The following is a 24,578-nucleotide window of genomic DNA, read 5'->3' as shown; positions in this document are numbered from 1 at the left end:
TTGCAAAGCACCTCAAGACAAGATTTGTTGTGAATAGGTTTTATAATGGTAGGCTAAGCCGATTTAAATTAATGTAAAACATGTTTTGATATTTTTGCCACAGGGAACACCTCTATTGATTCATGGATTTAAATCTTGTCAGCTACTTTACACATCTGAAACAAGCAGGACACACATCCTCGGTGAAGAAAGATGATTAAAAAGTTAAGTTTTGCAATTGCTTAAATCATTTAGGTACAGAAAGAAGAATCCTTACAAGAAAGAGGAACCACTTAGCATAGTTTAAAATTCATTACCAAGTATTGTGATTTATGAAGTGCAGAACATCGTTTCTTTTGATTTTTTACGTACTTACTAAAGACCCATTTTATTTGGGTTTTCAGCATATTTGTTCTTTCTCATATCCTACCTGCTAAATTAAGCAACCATGTTTTTGTCATTTTCAATTTTTTCATATAAAACTAAGATCTTTAAGTTTGCATCTTCAGCCATCTATCTGGAAAAAACGACACCAAAAGAATCTGATGTTTGTTCTCGTTTTCTACCTCTTTCTTATTTTAACGTGTTTAACTGACAGGCAAAACAATAGCAAATAAAAAAAATGCCCTATTCTTTTAAATTTGTCAACTTACATGAACCCAGCTTTTAACCACACCAACCCAGCATTATATTCTAACTTAAAAAATTCCTCCCACAAAACTGAAATTACTGTCAAAGCTCAGTACTACACTACATTCAAAGCATGTGTCAAAAAGTCAATCATGTAAGCTTAATTACCACTTTTAAGTTTGAGATGTTGATTTCAAAACAAGTCACGTATACATCTGAACACACATAACATAGTAATTATTATGACTTAGTAATACAAAGCCCACTTGATGAGGTACAGGACACAAAGTTGATTGGGTTTATCAGGGAAATGATGGACTGATAAGTGAAAGAAAAGCTATGTGATGCAAAATTAGCTGTTTTGTTTCAACAAATAATGTGTAAATGCAGTTTGGCCTCTCACTTCTGCAAAAGTTATAAACTTGCCAATGATCCAAAAAGATCTTTCAACCTGACATTTGGTTCCCAGGCCCAGTTCTTAAGCTTCACCATTATCCAGCCATTTTTGTGGTTTCTAAAATCTTTCAATAATTTGCTCCCTGACATTGAACCTAACCCTAAACTAAACACCTGACTCCTTCCTGTAAACTACATTTGTAGTTTGTCAAGCAAAATTCTGTCTATTTGCAGTGAAGTCTTGCACCAGAACCGACACGTTTTTGTCAGCATATCCAATAATCAGAAGGAAGAGGGCTTCAGACAATGGGGGCGTAGAGTTGGGAGAGTTGAGAACCTGCATCTGCATATTGTTTAAAACAAAAATCTGTCTTTTGCAGGAAAAAAAAATCCCTTGTTGATTTTAGTTGTTTGAGAAGAAGATTTTAGATGACAGAAAAGGCAACAGCAGCTCAAATAGCCACTTATCACAGCCATTGTATGTGGAATACAATATCCTTATAGCAGATGGGGTACAGCAGATGAAGATCCCACGGTGCCACTCCTGTCGGCTCGAAACACAAAACCAAAGCTACAATTCACACAGGCTCACCTAAATTTGAAAATAACACATTTTAAAAATGTCCCCCAGTCCAACAAGTAAAAATTCTGCAGCTTTCAGATGGTTGGATCAAAAATTGACTTAATAATCTACGTAAAATCAGCCGTCCAGCCTTGCTTCAGCAGTTCAGCTTTGTGCTGGTGGTTTAAAGGTGTGGGGGATATTTCCTTGGCACGCTCTCGGCTCATTAGTCCAATTACCACGTCATTCCTTATGAACATTAGGTTTTGAAGAACACCTAATGCATGACTTTAAATGAGAAGATATTTTCTGAAATACTGGATCATGTTATGTCTCTGAATTATGTGTCATGTTTGATGCAGTACCACTGGGGAGAAAAAAGTAATTTGATCAATGGCTTTCAAATTTACAGTGCCCAGCTGTGTTATGACCAGGTGTGTTACTTTGCCATGATGAAGTTGGGGTGCAGATGGTGTGAGAGAGCTGTGGCGCAGCAACTGTATGATGCTATAGCATAAATACTCACTGGCAAATGTTTACAACCCCATGGAGAATTAATGCCACAAAGAATTAAACCATTTCCGAAGGTAAAATGTATTTAAACAAGTTGAAGGTGAGTGTAGGTTAGCTAGAAAATGTTAGCACGTAATATAACGAGTATGGGGTAATGTAGTCTGTATCTTTTACTAAAAGGACTTTGTTATCAGAAGTTTTATACGTCATCTGCTATTTTCACACAGAAATGTTGGCATGACGATGTGAAAGGAAGGAAAGAAAATACAGAAAGGGCTAATCAGGGGTTTATATTCTTTTAACTGGTGGAGTTTTAGCCCTCCTATCTTCTCTGTGTTCAGGTTTTCCCAGACCGCACTCATTTGTTGATAGCTGTCAGAGGACACGCGCCTCCCCCTCTTGCCATCATCCTATCATCCTGCTGCATTAATTATCTGGCAACACAAAAGCTTCAATCTAATCAGCACACACCTCACAGCAACAACACATTATCACATCTGTAAACTCTCCTGCTCCAGCAGCTGCGTGCCACGGTGCATGGCTGAATTATAAAGTCAATGAAAGTACATGTGGTGCATATGCACATCACTGGGGACGCAGTGGAAAAACCGCCACAGCCCCAGAAGTGCTATATCAATGAATATAGAACAATGACAGAAAGCAGTGAAAAGTCCATATAGTCTCCCCTCGCTGCTTGGGGGGACTCAGCAAGGATATATGAATTTATGATATGATAATGAAAGTGAACCAAGTGAGATAATGTGATGTGTGTCTGCAGGTCACTGTATCCATAAAGCTTAGAAAAGAATGGAGGAGATGCTATCTTTCTTGAGCCTTTGTGCTGTTTGGATACAATCATCACAAACAGACGGGGACAAAGAGAAGAGAAAAGTGAAATAGAGAATGGAGGGCTGGAGATAAAGAGCATAGGTGGAAATTTAAAGAGCGAAACGGAGACTGAGAGTGCGAGTCAGAGAGAGAAAATAATCAAAAGCAGCTCAAAGGAAGGGTAGGAAGGCGAGAGACGACCGTTACAGCTCAATTAATGCCGAGACTTGAGATGGCCCTGCCACTGATAATGACAAAGCACGTGTTGGAGAAAAGGAGGGAGAGGGCAGGGGGAGGCTACCGGCAGTGATCTCAACAGGATGTTGGGAGCAAGTTGGAGGGGGGGAGGCAAAGGAGGTGGAGAGGAAATAAGAGCAGATACTGTTAAATCTATTCATGATTCATTATTACTTGCAGCAGCTCAAAGCTCCCCTCCCTCCCTTGATGTCTTTCTCTGTACGTCTTCCTATCTTTCAGCTTCTTCCTCCTTTTTCTTTTTTCCTCTCCATTACTTTTCTTTTCTTGGCTCTCATTTTCATCTCCAGCTCTTTTCCCCCCCGCTTCATCTGTTCCATAAGGTCTTTTTCTGTCACTTCTAAAGCTCCATCCTTCCTGTTTACCCTCTCCTCTTTCATCCGTTCAATTAATCTCTTTCTCCTATTTTCCTTCTCATCCCTGCTGTCTTTTATCAGTTCCTCTTCCACGGTTAACTGTATTTTTCTCTACCATGCTCTTTCTTCCCCCTCTTCCTCTTATCAGAGTCTTTTTAAAATCACACTAACCTTCTTTTGTACACTTATTGTACTGGCCTCGCAGAAAACTCCATTCAGCTATCCTGCAAGCTAAACACCTCCGCACAATGAATCCAGGACACCCAATCGAACCTGAGTGTTTATAATGCGACAGGTGTGAAACTGATGGACAGATACACAAAATCATAAATACACGGTGGACTCTACTTGAAATACAAAGTTGTTTAACAAACTGTCAGTAAATTATTATATGTAAAACATATTTAATGCCTTTTCATTAAATGTATTTGCAATACTAACTTGACGTCAATTAAACCCAATGTTTTTGACCAACTTTGATAAATTTGCAATAAAATCCGAAAAATATGGGGATCTGTTGATTTTGTGTGAATTTTGCAGACTTGTGAAAAAAATGGAGGGACTAATTGATGTCATTTGGAGTCTATAGGGCCAAATAAAAAGCTACAGCGGGCCAGATTTGGCCCCCGGGCCTTGAGTTTAGGGGATTCAGTTAAGCAGGTGACCTGTGTATTTATTTAGTCAATGTATCTGAATTATCTAACCTAATTTGAATTGTGTAATTTAAATTGTACACTAACATAAGTTATAGTCTGTGTCCGATATGTCGAGTAATAAAGTCACATTTAACATCATATATTAGCACAAATATAAAAATAAATATTTCTAAATTAGCTCCATAAAATCTGTGATTTTGTTTACAAAAAAAAAGACAATTCACAAAATCCAATCACAACTTCCAAAAACCCAATTAATATTTTAATTTAATGGGTTTTATCAATATATTCTGGCACAACAGGCCCTTTAAGAACATTCAGATTTTTGATACGGCCCAAAATGAAACCGGGTTTGACACCCCTGCCTTTACATGATGACTTATTATTACAAACATAAACCACTCAAATTACAATAATAACAAATATATACTTCTAGTAAAATATCCAGCTCACAGCCTTTAGGACAGCAAGATTACATGAGATGGTGAACTCATTACATGGTATCCATATCCATCCTAGAAAATATTTAAGTTAAATTCTGCACCTTTCTTGATGACATAGGAAGCTTCTCATTATATGTATAAGTATATACAGTATATATATGCAGATTGACTACATATACCCTCCTGTCTTACTCATAGAACACCTGAATATAGCGGAGTATCTTGAGGATACCCCGTTATATTCTGCCACAACTCTTCTACCTTTCCTTTCTATCTCATATTTCCCCTGGTGACTCTTCTTCTATCCTTCCTCACTAACCACTGACGTCAATGTACTCTGGAGATTACGTCTCTCTCTCTCTTTTGAACTCTCATTTGCCTGGATACAACTCTTTGGTCTGCTGTCATTTCCACTATCTTCATTTTTCCTCCTTCTGTTCCCTCCATTTTCCACACTCACCCCTTACTTGGCCTTCCTGCCTCTGTCATCCTCCCCACTCTCCCTCTCTAAGAGGTAAAGCCAGCACCGCTGTACATTTCCTCTTTTTGGCGACAGGAGCTGACAGACCAGCTCTCCCTGGCTGTTTTGCCAACCATCCGACTTCCTCCCTCTGTGTCTTTTAATCCCTTTGCTTCCTGCAGAGTCGATTTCTCTTCTGACTAAAGTACAACCCTGACATTATGTTTGGTAACAAAGCAGCCATTCAAACATGAAGTCAAGGAATCACACAATCCATCCTTGGATTTGGGCTGAATGTTATATTCTAAAGAAGAAACATTTGATTATTCTTCAGTTTTTAAAATCACAGTAAATATCAATATAGTATCTTCTTCAAAGAAGATGGATTATTCCTCTATCACTTGTTGAAAATATGTTTTCATATGTTCTGTTATTTTTTAAACATCATACAGACATTTAATTACAACAACACATTTTCTTAGCTAGAAATGAAAGGGACATAATCAGTCTTCCTTGAGTTTGTGTTGCAGACGATGCTCATAGATAAATAAGGATTCCTTACTTTCAGCAGGGAGCACTGTCCTGCTATTTCCTATCCCAGAACGTATGTTGGTATATTAACCCACTACATAGGTTTAAATATGAAAATAATTATATTTTGTGGAATATCAAGTCCTGTCATGTCTATTAAGTATGTGTATTACATTACAAATCTTTATTACCTGACGGGTGTCTGTTCAAATTTAAACAGACACCCGAATTATAAATTGTCAAACAGAAATTATAATTTATTACCCAAACTGTAAACATGCTCTCAAGACAAAGAAATAGTTTTGGTAATAAATGTGCTGTAATGGCCTCTCTTGCAGATGTCGTTCGGCAAGGACACCAAGTAAAAAAACAAACAAAGAAAAAACACTTGTATGCATTTTAGATCCACACACAAAACAAGCCTGGTCTATTTACAACCTGCAAATAGCAAACTTAATACAGAAAGTCCTCTGCAAATATTGCAGCTCACTGTTAACCACAACATACTACATGGCTTGCATCTCAAGTGTTTATCACTCTATCAAAGCATAAGCATGGAGTCAGTTAAAAATGTATTCTGAACTGATTAAATTCCCACCAGATAAGTTTTGCTGTAGATGTCTTTCACCTGTCCTAGAAATAATTAATTTGAACAAAACCTGGAGATACATCTATCAATCTTTTCAGCACATATTATTTAAAGGTAAACCAAGCACAATTTAGAAAACAAGCTGTAATGACAAAAATTTACTATGTATGTAGGAGTCAATGGCAGGTTTCAGTTTTTTAAGTGTTTGACTAGTTTTTGACAGACGCCTCACCTTAAACTCAAAGCACAGGGCAACTTAAACCAGCAGAGCAACGCAAAACTCCAAGCACCCAGCCTGAACTCTGTGTTTGTAAATCCGATGTTTGATATCTCTTTGCTATAATTACCTCGATAGCTAAATGACGTGATAATTATGAGGTGAAAGTGCAGAGCACAGAGCCTTTTACTGGAAGGCGTCTAAGAGACGGTTTCAAACAATGAGCTGCTTTCTGAAGGTGTACGCCAAGAGCTCATTGTAAAAGTGAAAAATAAACCCCTTCTTGTCTTGTCCTCCGTGTCAGTGCCTGGCTCCACCACGGAGAGCCAGTTAGCATGACAGATAGATAGATATAGAGAAGGAGGGAGGAAGACACAGGCAGTCACCTTAAAGGAAATGCCATTCAACTGGATAATGATTCTGTCTATCTGCAGGAAGGTCTATCAACTAGAACAGGTTTCGCGTCTGCCTTTTTGTCCTTCTACGTCGACATTTATCTGACTGTCTGCCTGTCGCTCTCTGTATGCAATTTGACTGTCTACTTCCCCTGTAGCGTGACCCAGACAGCAATTAGTATGGGGATTGACAAGCAGCTGCAGGCACCTGAGAGCACACACTGCTCATGAGACAAATGTCTTCATTCAAGACTACCAGATCTCAGCAAGGACAAGTGGAAACGTTACACATTTCAAAATGACCTTCCCTCGCAGGCTTCAGCTGCATATCTGGTCTTTTCATGAATCTAGGAATATTATTAACTACATTATCCCGTAGATTAGAGGTTCTTAACATTTCAGACAAAATACCAACTCGGTAAACACCTTCAAGTTTTCCAAATACTGCTGGGAAAACAAGCATCTAGAAAAACATATTTATATACTTCATTTGTTTTCATGAGTTAGAATTTTGAGACAAAGTAGCAAAACCTAAACAAGAAGTCTGCCTGAAGTCGGAAGTCCAACTGGGGGTCTTGAGAGTCTTAGACTGAAGTTACAAAGATTTCAGAGCTAACTTAGAGTCACTCTGAAGAAACAAGAGTCAATTTAAACTTAAATGAAAGTAAGCTCAAAGGTGTAAACTGTTTTGGTAAATTGTATGTTGTGTTCTGAGATGCTGTAATGCATCAAAACGGCAGTGAAGGTAACATGACCAACTATGCAGATGGGTTATGTTTAGTTTTTCTCAATAGCAAGTGTGATTGAAAGGCATTGATTAGCCTGGGGCATTCATGGACTGATGTTCTAAAATAATGACCACTCAAATATATGTATTCTCAAATACTTGCCAATTAATCCCATTACATTTAGAACTGCCTTTAAATTTAGTCGATGTTTATCATGTGTTAGATCTGCCATTGTGAAGTAATCCATAAGGAAAATAATCACAATATTACTACATTATCATGTAGTTATTGCTTTGCTACTATCAGAGCCTCACACTAGCCCATATCTAACCATTACAATGAGCATTTCATGTTCCTTCTTTGGACTTATAGTTGGGCTTACAATTCAGATTCACTTTTTTAACACAAATATTAAAGCATGAAAGCTCACATGCACAAATGTCTCTCGTAAGCATGGGCTGTGGTATTGCACCCCTTCTCTTGTTCAATGAAAGCTGTATCTGCACACAACCAGAGTTGTACTAACGACCCCTAAACACATACCCTCCAAGGGTACCTGACGGGTGTCTGTTCAAATTTAAACAGACACCCGAATTATAAATTGTCAAACAATTTACCAACACAAACATATCAAAACATGGTAAACACAATTTTTCCTACCTGTTTGTGCATCTCAATGTTGAGACCGTAGGACATTTCGTAGTACTGCAGAGATAAAAAAAAAAAAAAAAAGACAAACGACAGAGGATTTAATTCATGACACATTGACATTCAATTCTTCAAAATGTCTCCAGTTGAGCATCTGTTGCTCAACTTAGCCACATATATATGTTGCTATTTTTCTCTGTGGTTTCCATGCAAGCACAAATAATCAAATGAAAAAGGTTTCAGTTGTACAAAGTGTGTGTTGAGGACAAGTGTGTGTGACACAGTAATGAGGCATTTACGTCTAGGATAAGTAATGCAGCACCACTGTCTCTGCGTGTGTGTTTATGTCGGCCAATTTTATCATTTCACTAGGCCTATGCACAACTGCCAAATGAGCATAACTGTGTGTATATTCGCTATATGCTCCTTTTCCTGCATGGATGTAGGTGTGCCGATGAATAACGATGCACGGTGTCAGAATAATGAGACTATGTGGATGCTTGCAGCAGTATGATGTCCCTGTATCTATGTGTGTATAAAACACCAAAACGTATTTCACACCAACGACAGTCACAGCGTAGACGTGCAAAGGGAAAATGCATCTGAAAGACAATCTGAATGGAATGATATTATGCTGGTCAAAGAACAACAGAAAGCTTATACTATAATTAAGTTTCAGTGAAGTCCACAGAGCGCACATGCTTGAAAGAAATATTTTATTGAGAAATCTGCCGCCTCTCATTGCTTCCGTTTTTCTTGTTTTGTTTTTTTAATCTTTTTTTTCAAAGTACTAAACTGACTGAGAAATAAATAAAGCTTCAAACTCTAAAACTGAAATACTCAAGAACCAATTTGAAAATCAAGATTAAACCCAGATCTTATGACATATTAAGGTCAGTAACAAAAAAAATCAAATTCTCACATCAGAATATGTGTCTGTGTATTTCTTGACACCAGTACAGTTGTGTGTTTGTCTTTTCCAGGAAAGGCACATTTGCCCTTCCTGGATATGTGTCTCTTTCTCTCCACTGTGTGTGTTTCTTTGTGTACATCAGTAATATTCTTGGAGGTAAGCAGAATACGGACAGCGGGAATCCGTCGTGGTGACAACGGCATCCTCCGCCACAGTATGGCCAACGCTCTGACTGATGAGAGTGAGACAGGGCACTTCCTCTCTGTATTCTCCTGCTCATTTTCACTCGAGCCCTCTCTTCTCTCCATTTATTCCTCGCCTGATTCAGTCCCTCCCTCACACTCCAATCTTTATCTTTCAGGGGGCTGACAGGCCGCCTGTCCTCCTATTTCCCCTTTGTTTTTTTTTTTTGTTTTTTTTTTTCATTCCTTCTTCGTTTTAGCCATCAGGTTTGTCTTTCACTCCCAGGTTCAGGATAGTTTTTTTCTGTCTGGTTTCACTTACTTGCAGTCATTCTGCATCTCAACTACTTCATAAGTACAGCCAAGGACGACACATTCAGACTATATACTGTATAAGGTCTATATTAAATACAATAAACTGCTTCCGCACACAACACGTTCTACAATTAATCTACATATAAAGTACAGAAGAGGATGAATACAGGTCAGAACTCAGGGCAGATTTTATGTGTTGTATCTCCAGTTTTCTCCTCAGGCTGTGACATGCTCCAACATATTTTACTGCTTCACTGCCAAAGTCAGTTTTCCCTCAAATATATATTAAAATTGAGTAAGGGAGTGTGTGGAATGCCTGGTATTTCACTGCTAACTGTAAAAGACAAAAACGAAAAAGAAATACAGACAGCAACCCGGATTTAATTAAGTTAATTAGAAAACATTGCTTTGATTGAATTGGTTCATCTGGCACCACGTTAGTCAACCCTGACTGATGCAGTGAATGTAGTCCAGCTCTATAAGCATATCCTGTATTTTTATTTATTTATTATTTTTGCTTCAAGGGGTCAAATTATCAGTAAATATTAAACAAATAAACTGATGAAGGAAATTAGGTTTAGATGTTATCACCACATTATTAAAACGAGGAAGAGTTGTGGTGAACCAACTCATCTGCTGAAGAAATGTAGTTGACAACCATCTTCAGGCCAACTGTAATCATTTATTCAGGTTTATTTTTACTTCTCTATGTGCTTTTTTTCCATAGTTCTTCAAAACGTTGCACATTTCCTTGGAAGTATAGTAGAAGCAAAATGAAAAAATAAGGGGGTTTTAATAATAGTTCTCCAGTCACCTAATACCACAATAAATGAAACTGTACAACATACTGTACTCCTAAATACATGATCACACAAGTCGATATTTGGATAAAGTTGCTGTTTAATTATTTACAGAAGGGATATTTATTTATTGCATCGTTAATTCACAAATGCACTCCTTCCAAAAATGGTTTTTAATTCCTTTGGGACCGTTTACACAGAGATCTTCCTATACTTTACCAGCTTTGACATTTAGTTCTGATTCCAATTTCTCCTTTAAGTATCTTTCATTTGCCTTTTGGGACGTTGGAAATATGCCCATTGGATGTAAAGTCTTGAAATATTAAGAAATTATCTTCAAATACAGCGAACTATTCACTAACCCTCTTTTCTAATTTATGCCACTTACAAATGAGTATTTTTGAGTGGCAGAAGGATTTTATAGTTGAAGAACCGTCTGTGATTGTTTTGTTTTGGCGAGTTCAAAATGATAAAAGTAGTACAAAAAAAGTGGATCAGGAAGAACTGGAGCTCACATTCACACATAAATTGACCATTAGTCAAACCACATTTTAATCTTACTGAGAATAAATTGCAGGTTCTATCAAGCAGCATTAACAAAAAGTATTGAACAGATTCTCTTATTTCCAGGAGACATGGGAGAGGAGGATAGATTTTTTTATGATTGTAAGTGATTATACATGAGGCCACAGCAAATCTGAGCACTTTGAATGTCAAAAACTCTTTGAGGGACAGATAAAAATTAAAAATCACTCAGAAGCAAATTTTTAAACAATTAGCCCAACAACTTAGGAAGAGTTGATGCAATTAAAAACAAAAACTGGATTTGATACAGATGTTATAGAGCTGTTTGGAGTTTGGAAATCACATTTAATTAGCCAAGATATCAAATAGGAAAGACGTAATGGAGCATCGTTGTTTACGCTGTACATCTTTAGCCAGCAAAGGAAACAAAGCTGTATGACTGGATCAATTAGAAAAGTCTGGACTGAAAACTGCTTCTGACTGGGAAGGAAAACCACATCGCAGGTTCTTTTAATCTGCGACCCCAACTTTCACCATGTTGTCTTTGTGCTTTATCATGACCAAATGTCTATCGTTCCGAGCGTGCCGTCACATTTTCCATTCCGTTCTCATCCACAGATTCTTCATTTTTCCTGCCAATTATCAGATTTTCAATGTTTTCTGTCTGCTCTCTTGATTCCATGTCTGATTAATCACCTTTGTTTTTTCTCATTGTTGCATCACTCTCGTCTCTTTCACTGTAATAGTCATTTCCATCAATCACTTCATTACTTTAAGTTCTTTTAGCCGTTTTGTCCTCTACTCCAGTTTCCCGTTGAACATTTTCAATTCTTCTTCAGTACCTTATCTACATGTTCTCATTTATTTCCAGTTCTCCTGACAAAAACTGGCAAAAATGTGTTCATGCTGACTGAAACGTATGAATTTGAGAAATCTCTTTCCCACTGAAACAATTCATGCTTTACATACAACGGAAAAAACACATAAGGTAAACTAGAGTAAACATACCTGAGAAGCCATCCCTCACTGACTTCTTATCTCTCCATCACTACTTTTCTGCTCTTCCTCTCATTTTAGATTAGTTTCTGTGTCTCTGCTTATTAATTCTCCACAGTTTCTGCCATCAGCCTTATTCATCTTTCAAGAAGACTTACTCTTTCATTAAAACAGTGGGACCAGGTGCAAAAATGTAGCACTAGTACTTGAATACAATCATGCACTGCTAAGTTGAGCAGCTGTCCTCTTTAATGCAACAGTAAGGATGTTCAGCAATAATTAATTAGTTCAAGGGACATTTTGGATTTTTGAAGTTAGAAAAAGTAATAGTTCCCACCTGTATTAGCAAGATGTTTTATTGCAGTGAGTCTTATTTGTGATACATTTGCAAATATCAACTATCTGCATTTTCACAAGAGCACTGTGTTAAATGTTCCAGTTTTTCCAAGACAAACAAGCTCCTTGTTACCATTTGAAATTAAACTAGGAGAGGCTGATGGCTGCACCAATCTGCCCACTAACTGGTTCACCAAATTGAGCGAATAAGTTCCAAACAACACACCGTCTACAAAGCTGTTGCATAAGTGACATGCTTTCACAAAACTCCACTCTTGAAGGATAAAAAGTGGACTGATGAGCTGCAGTAGATGGGGCAGTCCAACAGGCAGCAGTTTTAAGCAATGAGCATTAATGTGGAAATAATTTCACTGTAAAACCAGTGTTAAATTCCGCAGTTTTGTGCAAGTGCACACTTTAAATATACACTGATGTACTGTTGTTTTCCATGAAGACAAACATTTTGTCTTTAAATTGCTAAATCCATGTGAGGGCCACATGCGGGAGCAACAAGAAGGCCCTGGGTTCAAATGCTGGCCTGGAGTCTTTCTGCATGGAGCCTGCATGGTCTCTCATGCATGCATGGGAGAACACACTTCCTCCCATGGTGAAAGACATGACTGTTAGGTTAATTTATCTCACACCTAAGGCCAACTGGCCTTAGGTGTGAGTACATAGAGTTTGTTCTTTATCTTTGTGTTTCACTGTGATGGACTGGCATCTTTCTACTCCAGCTCAGGGAACTATGACTAATACCTTCGCAGAAGTTCACACAACAAAAAGTTTAACCTTTAAGGAGAAACAGAAACAGCGAGAAGGTTTTGTCAACATAGGAACTATGTTGTATCATTTAGGGTAAACAGTAATGCACGAATTCGGGATAAGCCAGATTCATTCACGAACAAAGTTTTATGGAGACATAGACGTAGAAAAAAGTAGATAACTTGCTGAGTGTTTCAGATTTTGTAGTTTGAGGCATGTGGAGGTGCAGAAAAACAAAGCCCAGACAGAATGAAGAATGGTTCAGCAGCTCATTGTGGCAATAATGATTCTAACGAAGCAAAGTATTCTTCAGAAATCAATAAACTACTTCAAGAATCACAAGCTGCAGCTTTTGAGTGGTCTCCCAGTATGATGGGAGACCACTCTCATGAGTATTTTCACCTAAGAAAAATCCAATTTAAAAAAAAAAAAAAAACCTTTACCAAGGCAACCATTTAAGTTGCACTCAAGCAGAAGCAACAACATTATGAAACAGAATGTAGCAGAAGTATGAAAATCTGCTCTGCAACCTCGGAGACAAAGTCAGAGAGTCGCAGCTCAGGCGTCTTAATACCTCTGTGCATTTCGATGGAAAGCATACGAGACGTTTTCTTTTGAAGATTGAAAACGGATTGATTAAAATAACTTGCATCATTATATGTTCCAGTTATTTTTATTTATGTCACTCTGATGGAAAAAAAAGATTAAAAATATCTTCAACCAACAGGCAGAACACACTATAAACATGCTTTAACTCTTTTTCATTACTGCTCTCTATTCCTTCCTTTTCAAAACAAAGGGTCACTGCTACCAGAATGAAAATAATAAACATACGCTGTGTTTATGTTTACAACAACAAATTAAATATTATTAGGTGCTTAGGCTGTGCATCCAGTGACCAGAGAGTGCAGATTTATAACATGAGATTAATTGAAATTGCTCCATGAACTGCCTACTTTGTTTGGATTTTAGAGTCAGTGTTTTATTTTAGATATGAGAGTACAAGGATAACACTGTAAAGTTTTCTTTCTTGGCTATTGATTTTTTTTTTAAAACTAGTTCCGTCAAACACCAAATCTCTGGTGCTATGACACTGCAGATAAACTAATATAAAATGTACTTGATCCCCAGTGGTGTTTTTCTTAGCCGTCAAAGCTTGATTTAAACTATATGCTCTCTTCTTCGACTTTTGGACACAAAAATGCACAAAACCCCATTTGTGTTTCCCGTTTTCTCATTGAATTTTTCCAGGACATTTACAACCGAACGAGTTCTTATGAGAGAAAAATACTTCAGTTTGAAACTGAAATTTAGTCACAGGTGCACACACCTAGATTCGATACGCAACTCTGACTCAAGCCTAGTTAGTTTTTATTTCATGTAATCAGATGAAATCAGGGTTGGAAATAAGTCACAGCCTCCAGCTCCAACTTTATTCTCCTCTGAGAAAATGTTTGATGTTGGCGATGGGGGCGCTTTGGGTTATTAATGACTAACAGCTATGTACTCATGTCAGCTCCAGCTTCACATTAATGGCCACTCCAACGTCTCTTGAGCTAAACTATGCAATAAATCACTTCTTGTCGGTGAAGTATCAGGACAAAATTAACTCACTCCTTATCCTCTTTTTCTTCTGTTTTTTTTTTTTTTTAATATTTTCTCATACCACAGCACTTTGAGGTTGGTCCTTTGTGACTAATTTCAACAAAGCAAAACGTAGCAAAACTAATAAGCAGTGGAGCTAATGAAGTCGGGGTGATTACCATGAGTACATGGACAAAATTAAAGACTCATTTTAGGAAACAGTTGAATCAAGTGACCTCCCGTATTGAAAGGCCCTCTCTCCTTTCAAATTTTATTTGGTCATGAACAAATTCGTCACTCAAATCTATACGAGTACGATTTGTTTAAACCAGTCAACACTGAGAGTTTTATTTCACCAGACATCACACCACAGTCAGAAGGTTAATGAAAACATCTTAGAGAGGAAGCCAGATTTATGTTAAAATGTTTGATATACCTGAATTAACTAATTTAAGAGAAATAAAGAATGTTTTTCCAAGTTCTACTAAGATTAGAGCAATTTTTTTCAACATACCACTATTTTCTCTGAATATAAACGCATATCTATATTTCCAAAGATCAAAATACTTGACCTTGTTGAGATTTGAAATAGTTTTTTTTTTGCAATGTTATGCATGCATCATAGTAGAGAGTTTTTTGGTCTTTATAAACAGCTGTAATAACATTGCAATATTTTTTTTTCTGTCTAGAAAAAGAGGAATTCCTTTGAATGCGCAGTAGGAGCAAAGCAGGCAAGTGAAATGTAGTAACAGTTGTCCTGTGGGTGTGTGCCAGACGCCACTACGCCAACTACTGTAGTATTGTGCTCCATCTTTACAGCAACCCAGCAGCAACACACTGTGGTAAGCAGTTAAAACGCACACAGTTGAAAAAACATTTTCTAAAATGTGTTTCAACACTGTGCAGTGCAGAGCAGACTAACAAATATTTTTGCTTTCAATGTCACGTAACCAACGTAACCCAAAAGAAGGTGTATCACTTCACAGTAGGATATTGTTTGAGTAGTAACAGGTGCACGACATAAATTATGTCATCATACATTAACAGCTGCAGGACTTTGCGCTATGACTAATAACAGCCTGCACAGCTAAAGCTGCAGCACTACAGCGCGTTTAGTCTTTTTCAGCCACCTTTTAATGCATTCATACTCTCTTGCTTTCCCAATGTTTAATTATACCTCCAAGGCCTGCGTTTTGCTGCTCTTATATAATCTCTCTGTTGTGTCACAGTGATCTCATTCAGGATTCGGTGAAAAATCTATGCTGTATTTGACGCTTTTTTTATAAGCATGCTGCAGAAATACTGTGTGTGGTGTGTGTGTGTGTGTGTGTGAGGCTAGACAGAGGGATATTGAGCCAAATGGCTGATGTCACTGTCCAAGGACAATGAGCAATATGAGTGTACTGCCTACTGACACCAATAAACATTAAATCGTAGGTCCACATAAGTGCATTCAAATGAAAATTGATTACTAAATTGCTGAAGGACACAGGACGACTTTCATCTTAGACTAATATTGTAACAGCAGTTCGGAAACTATTATATTGCCACATGTACTTTTTTAACATGGAAAATGCAAAAACACTGGTGTAAATGCATTGTGTAAATATGCAAATATGTAGTAAAATAGCAAGCAAGCTCATTTTAAAACATTTCCATAGGAAGCTTTTCCCTACATATAAGAAAAAAGAAGAAAAGCTAGAAACATTTGGCATGCTAAAGTGAGCAAGATGTTTACCAACACTAAGATGAAATGTTTTCAGAATAATGCTTAGTTTACATAAATATGAGATTGTTTAGGCGTTCTAATTGTGTTTCATAAATTTTCTTCCAATTCTTAGAAAATCTAACTCTAACAATGTTCCCGCCAGAGCACAACAAAAAAAAATCTGTAAAACTCTCAACAAGCTATCTTCTCTCTCTTCCCTCTACCCGTTTCTACATTCATTCTTGTGTTTCCCTCCTACTTTCCACTCTTGCATACTTCAGGGAGTATTTGCTCCTTCGTTCTTCCCTCCCAGCTCCACCTTCACGGTGTTGAGAGAGGGTAACACACTGGTGCCAGACTTTTTTCTCCCTCTTCGCCGTCTTCTTTTTCCAGCCCTTCTGTGCGTTCTGCAAAGACTTTAAAATGAGCTTTAGGAAGCTGGTCTAATCCAAGGTGATTTATCTAAATGGGACGTGTGTGTGTGTACCTACATGGGTGTTTGTATTCATACAGTGTGTGTTTGTGTGTACACAGGCATGTGGGTGGGAGTCTGTGGGTGGGTGTGGATGTGTGTTCAAGCCTCAACAAAAGCATTGTTCATAGATGTCTCTTGGGTGAAGTCGTCTCTTTCATCTGCCCACCCACACACACTCAGACACATACTGTACCACCAATGTTAAATGGGGTGTATTATGTTCATTTCTGGCTCCATATTCTAATTCCTGTATTGAATCAGCTGGAGGGGCTGCTGCGAATGATTTTTACATTACAGACTGCGTGAGACGCCAAACAAATCAAGAGTACTTTTCAAACCAAGAGTTACTTAGAGTGGATATTCTGTAAAACTTTTACAACAATAAATGTGAATAGATTTGAAATGATCAAAAACTGTTACTGATAATTACTAGGGTAATAACACTAATTATTAGAGATTAGGTGAAAAATGTAAGCATTGTTTTATGTTCTTTACACCTTAATGAATGAATGAATGAATGAATGAATGAATGAATGAATGAATGAATGAATGAATGAATATCCCAGAGGGAAAAATCACAATGTCCTTTTAAAGCATTGTGGTAAAATCTCCCCACACACTGAACAAGTCAACAGTCTGTTGGATGAACTGCATCTTGAACCAATTATCACATAAAAGCATCTGAAGCACTAGGCTCGTTGAAATTAAGCTTTTCATTACTATTTCAAAATATAATAATGTTTTGACAAAGACATCATTCATCATAACAATACATAAAAAAAAAAAAAAACGGGTCATTAAAAAAAGGCAATAATGGGTTTGTAGGTTTGTAGCCAACATTGTAGTCTGCACTGGCAGACTAACTTCTTCAGAGGGTGAAGACTAAATCCACTGACATTTAGCGTTAGCAGCTCTCCTCTCAGCCCTTTACTGCGATCGTAGGGCAGAATAACTGCAAAGTGGCCAACCTGAGTCTGAGAATGCCTGCATTCATAGTGCGCTCCCTTCAGGAGACCCTGCAGGAGTCTTTATGAATACTTTGTTTTTTGTCCCTCAGACAGTTCAGACAGGTTTAAGACTCTTAAAACCAGCTCAACCCTCCCCTACATCTGGCCATACTTTAATCCCCAGGACCATCACCCACTGGTGGATGGCAGAGCAACATTTACCTCAGCAAAAGCAATCCTCGTTTAGTTTCTGACCTCTTCCTTCCAACTCTCTTACATCACTTTGATTTCTTCCGCTATCTCTTAAGCTTTGTTTGTACTGGAACAAAAAAAAATTGCCCTTTTTGTCTTTTCTGTCGTGTTTTCCTTTTCTCCCTCTCTTTGTAAATGTCCTTTTTTTTTTTTGCTCCTCATAATTTTTCTGCGTCAGTGCCATTGTGCCCCCTTTTCTCATATGTCTTTCATCTGTTTTTTTTTCTTCTCTCCAACCACCACCCCTCCCAGCTGCACCCCGTCTTATGCTCCCCCTTCTCAAGCAGTCTGTGACTGTAATGTTGCAGAGGAGAACACAGTGTGTCAGCTTGAATCAGACAGATGAGCTGGGAGAGGAGTAAGAGGCTGAGAGCACTGCATTAATCTACACACATAGGCACAGAGACACACACACACACGCCAACTCACCCTTCATCCTGCCGGAGGGGCTGGACATAGAGAAAGCATAAACACGCACAAGGTCCCACTGTTTCAATAAATGACCATTGTGACTCAGTGATAAAATCCTGATACACACAATCACTGTGAAACTACAGTCTTTCTTTCCTTAGAAATAAATGGTCAGAAAATTCAGTAAAAAAAAAAACATTATACCGAAAAATAGAAGAAAAGTAGTTGCAATTGTCCTGTTATTAAAAGATTTAGTCAATCTTATTGTGGCTTATCAAGTACAGATTTTAATTATGTGGCTTTTTTCTTTAAAAATCTTTCAAAATGCGATACTTTTTTGGAAATTACTGTTGATAAACCACTTATTTGCATTTCAGATGTTTTCTGGATATGGATGCCATTACTTTAATGCTACATTTTAACTGTTATTTCTCCATAATGGAATAATTGTGTAAAAAAAAAACTCAAAATAAAAAACCTGGTGGACAAGTTGAAATTAATTGTTGACATGTTCAAAATTATGCAAGCAGGCTTATATGTGTGCAAATAACACCACTACTACTAATAATAATATGCTAAATGTCTCTTAATGTACTGGATGGAAACCACACACTTCTTGTAACCAGCAAAAAGTTTATTTTGTTTAGATTTTTTACTCATGATACTGAATATATAGTAGACCAGTGATCTTGCAAAAACTGGGAGAGCTTGTTCAAGTGTGTTGGTTTCCCTGCACTAAAATATTAAAACATAAAAAAATGTGCAGGACACATTTTTTAAACCAAAAATGTGTCCTGCAGGAACATATAAATAATTCTGTCACCCTCAGATTGCTTCATTTAAACCCCAAACTAATCTGATATGTAGTTGTACGATATTGCATCAATCAGGTATATTAAAACAGAGAAATACCTAAAACAACTCAGACTCCCACATCATTAAAGGGGATCCCTGCTCTAAACCATAAATATGTCTTAAAGTTCCACAAATTCCTCTTTAAAATGCTTGATAAGAATCTCCAACTTCTCTCAATTGATTATGAGTTTGTATTTGACTGAAATGGCCCTTATGACCATTCAGTGGCCATTAAATGGTGTGAATAGACCCCAACACGCAAATTGGTGACAAAACTAATGATGGCTTTGGTTTTGTTAGCTTTTCAGAATCAGTTTCATCAAGAGCTGGAAGCTGACGAGATGCACACAAATTAGAAATTACAAAAGGTGTAAATTTATCTTAAAGTTCAACATAAGAAAGTTCTGTAAATTCATTTTTGTGACATTATAACCAATTAAAGGAGTCACAATGAAAAACCAAAAACTAATACTGTCAACCTTTTTTTGATCAAACACCATTAAATTGTGTTTCTAAAGCAGAAAGTCACAGCTCTAAGGTAAATACTCTAATACACCATGTCTCACTCTCATTTTTTATGGTAAAATTAGATGCAACAATATTATGCCTCATGCCAGAAACTTGGTCTTTCATTAACACTTGGACCCCTGTAGCTTCCTTGCAGTGCACTTAAACGCACACACACACCCCAACACAGTGATGGAAAAGCCACCTAATGTGACGCCCCACTGTGAGCTGTCACCCTCCAGTGGATATGTCTTTTTTATGGCCTGCAATAAAAGGGCCAGCCAGTCTTCACTGTCCTCAGAGCTTAGTCTTCAGAAATCCTTAAGATCATAACAAAGAACGTAGATATTAGACACCAAATAACACTTTTTGATAGGCTGACGAAGAAAAAAAATCTGTGGTTATACTAGCAAAATACCAAGAATAATCTTGACTGCTTCCTTATTTGTTCTTTTTAAAATCAGCCTCTCCTAAACAGAACAGAGCTCTCCAGGCTAATGTTTTGCACTTTGTGTAGGCATGTGACCGACACATCTACGCCCCCCTCATTAGCCGAGGCTATAATGCAGCCTTATTTAAAAATACACAGTGGGATTCCAGGAGAGCAGTGAAATCTGAGAGCCATGAATTATAAATACAACAGCCAGAGTGGAAAAGCAGACATCCACAATGTGCATAACTTGACATATGGGTTTGTTTGTTTCCATATGTGATTCACCAGTGACAGAAACTATATAAAACATATCTATTCTTCAAAACCAAAAAAAGAGGGAAGGTCTATGAATCCAAACATACAAAACATGCAAACCTGGCTGAAGTGTAGCACAGCTACAAAGCATAGAAACAATCTGAGCAATGTCATTTTAAGTGTGAAAGGTATGAAATAATAAGAAGTATACCAGAAAATATTTCGAAAACAAACCTTCCAAACACTTAAATACATCTCACAGACAGATATCTAACAATATCTACATATTATATAAATATTTAAAATTGCACACCGCACAGATCACCAGTTCACACATTTGTGTTATACTGTATTCTGTCTGCAATCAAATAACACAATATTTATATGCAATTACTTCAAGTCTACTAGATTTATACAAATAACATCTCTTAGTAATCTACACAAATGTGATAAAATGATTCTCTTTATTCCTTAAACATTTCTCTACAAATAGCAAAAAAGCACCTAATAAACAAATAACCAGTCATGTGCCATACAATAACCAGGTTATTATTGTGAGGTGTTTTTTTTTTGTTTTTTTTGGGGGGGGGAGGGAAGAGGGAGGGGGGTGTTGCACAAACCAATAGCAGCACTAAACCAGAGCAAAGGTTTACTTATAACATCTTCCTGTTATTATTGCAAAAGCATCACCCCTGGCATAAGTAAAAAACTGCAGGAGCCCCAGCTTAGAGGTAATAAAAAATATTTTTTCAGGAGCTTTAGTGTAGCTTATGGTGATCACCGACCAACTGAATGTTTTAAGTTGTTCAAAAATCCTGAAAAAGAACAATAGCTGCAGTAAGCTTCCAGCAATATTGAAATAAAATCACAAAGCCAATAACAGAAGATCGTTATCGTCTCAGTTTTGTTCACATTTTCATTGGCTGTCATACAGTGAATGTAGGTCAACACGTCATTCACGTCAGCTGATTTATAAATGCTGACAGACTCATCCAAAAGCAAAAACAGGACTGTCCCCAACAGGTGTTTATACATTCAGCTTGAAAAAATGCAACTCCTGCCGTTTACAATCACTGATCAAGCAGTCAGAAATGTTATTCTGGTAGCATATATCAACATTATAAAGCTTTATATGCTAGACTGATGATATAAAGACAACAAATTTCAGGAATAATGAGATTTGTGTTGACAAAATTTCTCCAAGCACTGCAGTCATCTACAGGAAATCAGTGGGAATGTCAAACATTTATGGAAAGAGATGTTTTTGTGTTGCAATTATGTGCCATCAATGTGCTCTTTGGAAAACCAAAACAGTAATTAAACTTTCCCTGACAGAACCAAATTTGAACAGAGCAAAGCACCATCGCTGGTTTCCTAAAGCAAGAGGGTGCTGCGGTCACACCGGCACACGCTTGATTCCTTGAAGGAACATCTTGTGTACATGTTTGGGGTTTAAATGTTACGCCAAACTAGCTCAAAACACTGTTTTGTTTGTGATGAGTACAGTTATTTTTAAATTTTACAGAGGAAGGGAAGAAGAGTTGTTGGATATCAGGGGAAAATATGCAAGCCGATCTTTTCAACCGGAAACAATCAAGATTAGAGCAGAAAATAAACGACACAAACTGCAGGTAGGAAAAAGAAAAAAAATCATCCAGATCTTCAAACTCTTCTGTATACAAACTCTTCTGTATACCTCATTATAATCAACCACTTTACATGCAAAATGTATTTTTACTATTGCTCATATCGTCCTAGGAGCTAGCTGGTTAGGCTTACATAAAAACACTCGTATGCATCAGCTGCACATAACCATATGAAACCATGTCTCCACGTTCTGGCACCGTATATTTAGGAGCTTAGCGGTGATGAATAGTAAAAGCAGAAGCAGTGCAGCGTGGTGAGCAGACCCCCAGCCTGTGGAAACAGGCCTCAGTGGATGACAGGCCTAACGAGCTAAATATAGCCTTCTGGGTTATCTCCTCTGTGGGCGCAGCGAGTCCGTTGTTGCTTCACATTATTTACGTGTCTGTGCATGCACCATCTCTCTTTCTCTCTTTTAGTTCGCGCACCCCCACACTCACACACAGCTATCTCTTTCTCTTGCTCTCTGTGTTGCGTTCTCTCCATCTCATCCATCTGCAGAATCCTTTTATTCCTCCCTCCATCCTCTCTCAGTCCCCTGATATCTTTTTTTTTTTACTTCTTCTCTCATTCTTTCTCTGCATTTTTCACTCTCACTTCTTCCTTCCGTATATCTTAGTCATCTCAGTCAGTTTCCTCTATTCCTTTTTATCTCTTCTTTGTACCCTTCTCTCTGTCCCTCAGAAGCTCCCTCTTTTTCTGTCTGACACTGTCGTTTTTTTTTTCTTCTCTGCAGCTATCTTTCCCTTTGAGCTCCTCTCTTCTCTCTCATTTTATTTCCCTCCCTCTCATTTTGAAGCCATGCCTATGAAGTAGCAGAGCAGTGTGTTAACCATCCAGTGCGCCACAGTGAGCCCTTGTTCAAGTAATACAGCCTGGGGTTCTAAACGTCTGCCATGCTAACCTACATGAATATGTCATCAGCATCTCCAGCTCCATGACCTCCTGCCATGGGGAGCTATTACAGCCCTCCAATGAACCTAAAGATGCAGCATTTACCACCGGAGCACTGGTCACAGAGGCCGAGACCTTTAATATATTATCATAAACAGTTTGACCCGATGACAGCGGGCAACTATTACAGTGGAAAAACAGAGAAATTTGATTTTTCTTCATTGCATAATTTCGGACGCAGAGGATTTATAGCGCAGGAGGTGGATGTTTGTCTAGACCACTTGTTCCACATAGCAATTTGGCAAAACCCTCGGTTAAAATAGAGAGTACCGGAGACACGGGTCTTCCTCTGCTGCAGAAAATCAGTTCTGAACTGTTATTTCCTGCTTTTTAAACTAAGGATGTGGTGAGTAACAACAAGAAATAATGAAAAATAAATTACCGCAGATGGGAATGTATTGACAAGTTGACACTTAAGCATGTGGGCACTGAATTTCATTTTAATGTATTTTAATTATTTCAACCAATTTCACAAGTGTAACAATTGAATGACAGATTAAACTTGGAACATAGTTAGACCAAAAAGTATTTATATTTCAGTGTAAAATTGTCATTCAACCTATAAGTTTAGTTCTCACAGCATTTCCGAAAAGGATAATAAATAATGTAAAAGGAGTATTCATTTTCTAACTAAATTGATCTGTTTTTATTGACATATATATATATATATATATATATATATATATATATATATATATACATATACACATACACACACACATTCTTATCCTCTGTAATAAATGGGGAAAAACATTCTTCTTATAAAAACACACTTTGTATAATTGCTGAACAACAATTTGCAATGCTGGTCAACATCTAAAGTTGTATTCATAATGAAGGAGACAATAAGGTAAAATATAAAGTGGATTAACTATCCATGCAGTTGAGTGCATTGGATGCAGTCTGAACCGATTTTACCAAAAATTAGCCTAACCGCAAAAACAATCAAAAAAGCTGAAAATGTTGCATCTTTTTCTGAAGATAAGTACAGGCCTTTTCCAAACTCAACTCTACAAAAAACACTCAGGGAGTACTCCTCCCCGTGTGTCTCGAAATACAAATTTAGTTCTGGTTGTGCAACGTCTTTACCTCAGAAACTCTTTAAAAAAAATTATAATTTTTGCATCTCACTTTCCGAGCTGAACATGTAAAGCTACACCAACAAATTTAATATAAGTCACTGGACCGCAAAGAACACCAAATGTATTGTTTTTTGCAATCTTGTAGGGGTTTTTTGAGTGCTCAGTTAGCACTGATTGTAATCATTGTGCTATTGTAATATGCTTACATCACTCAAAAGATTTTGGCACAATTGCAACAGATTATAAACAAAATCTGTTTATGTAATCAAGTTTTGCAGAGCAAAGCTGATGCTCCACCAGCAGGAAGTCACACAAGGGAGACAGGGTGAAAGTATGTATTTGTCTGAGAAAACAAAAAAGAAAAGAGTATCAAAGTTATTAATTAAATCCCATATACAGCGACCTGAAGTGTGTTGGCATAGTAACACTTGTTTATTCTGAATTTAGTCTAAAAAA

The 24,578-nt window shown here is 37.4% G+C and overlaps 1 protein-coding gene across 5 annotated transcripts in view; it reads right to left on the bottom strand.

The window, feature by feature from the left end:
- tle2b (TLE family member 2, transcriptional corepressor b) overlaps positions 1–24,578 on the bottom strand; it is a 101,890-nt gene that overhangs the window by 41,650 nt on the left and 35,662 nt on the right. For all 5 annotated transcript variants that reach the window (XM_017304388.2, XM_008406949.3, XM_008406950.3 and 2 more), the window contains exon 5: positions 8,199–8,243. In XM_017304388.2, the coding sequence (XP_017159877.1) occupies positions 8,199–8,243 (45 nt within the window). The remainder of the gene's footprint in view (positions 1–8,198; positions 8,244–24,578) is intronic.

The sequence above is a fragment of the Poecilia reticulata genome, chromosome 4 (assembly GCF_904066995.2).
Source record: "Poecilia reticulata chromosome 4, P_reticulata-male-v2, whole genome shotgun sequence".
Classification (NCBI taxonomy): Eukaryota; Metazoa; Chordata; class Actinopteri; order Cyprinodontiformes; family Poeciliidae; genus Poecilia; species Poecilia reticulata.
This window is presented reverse-complemented; position numbering and strand designations above follow the sequence as displayed.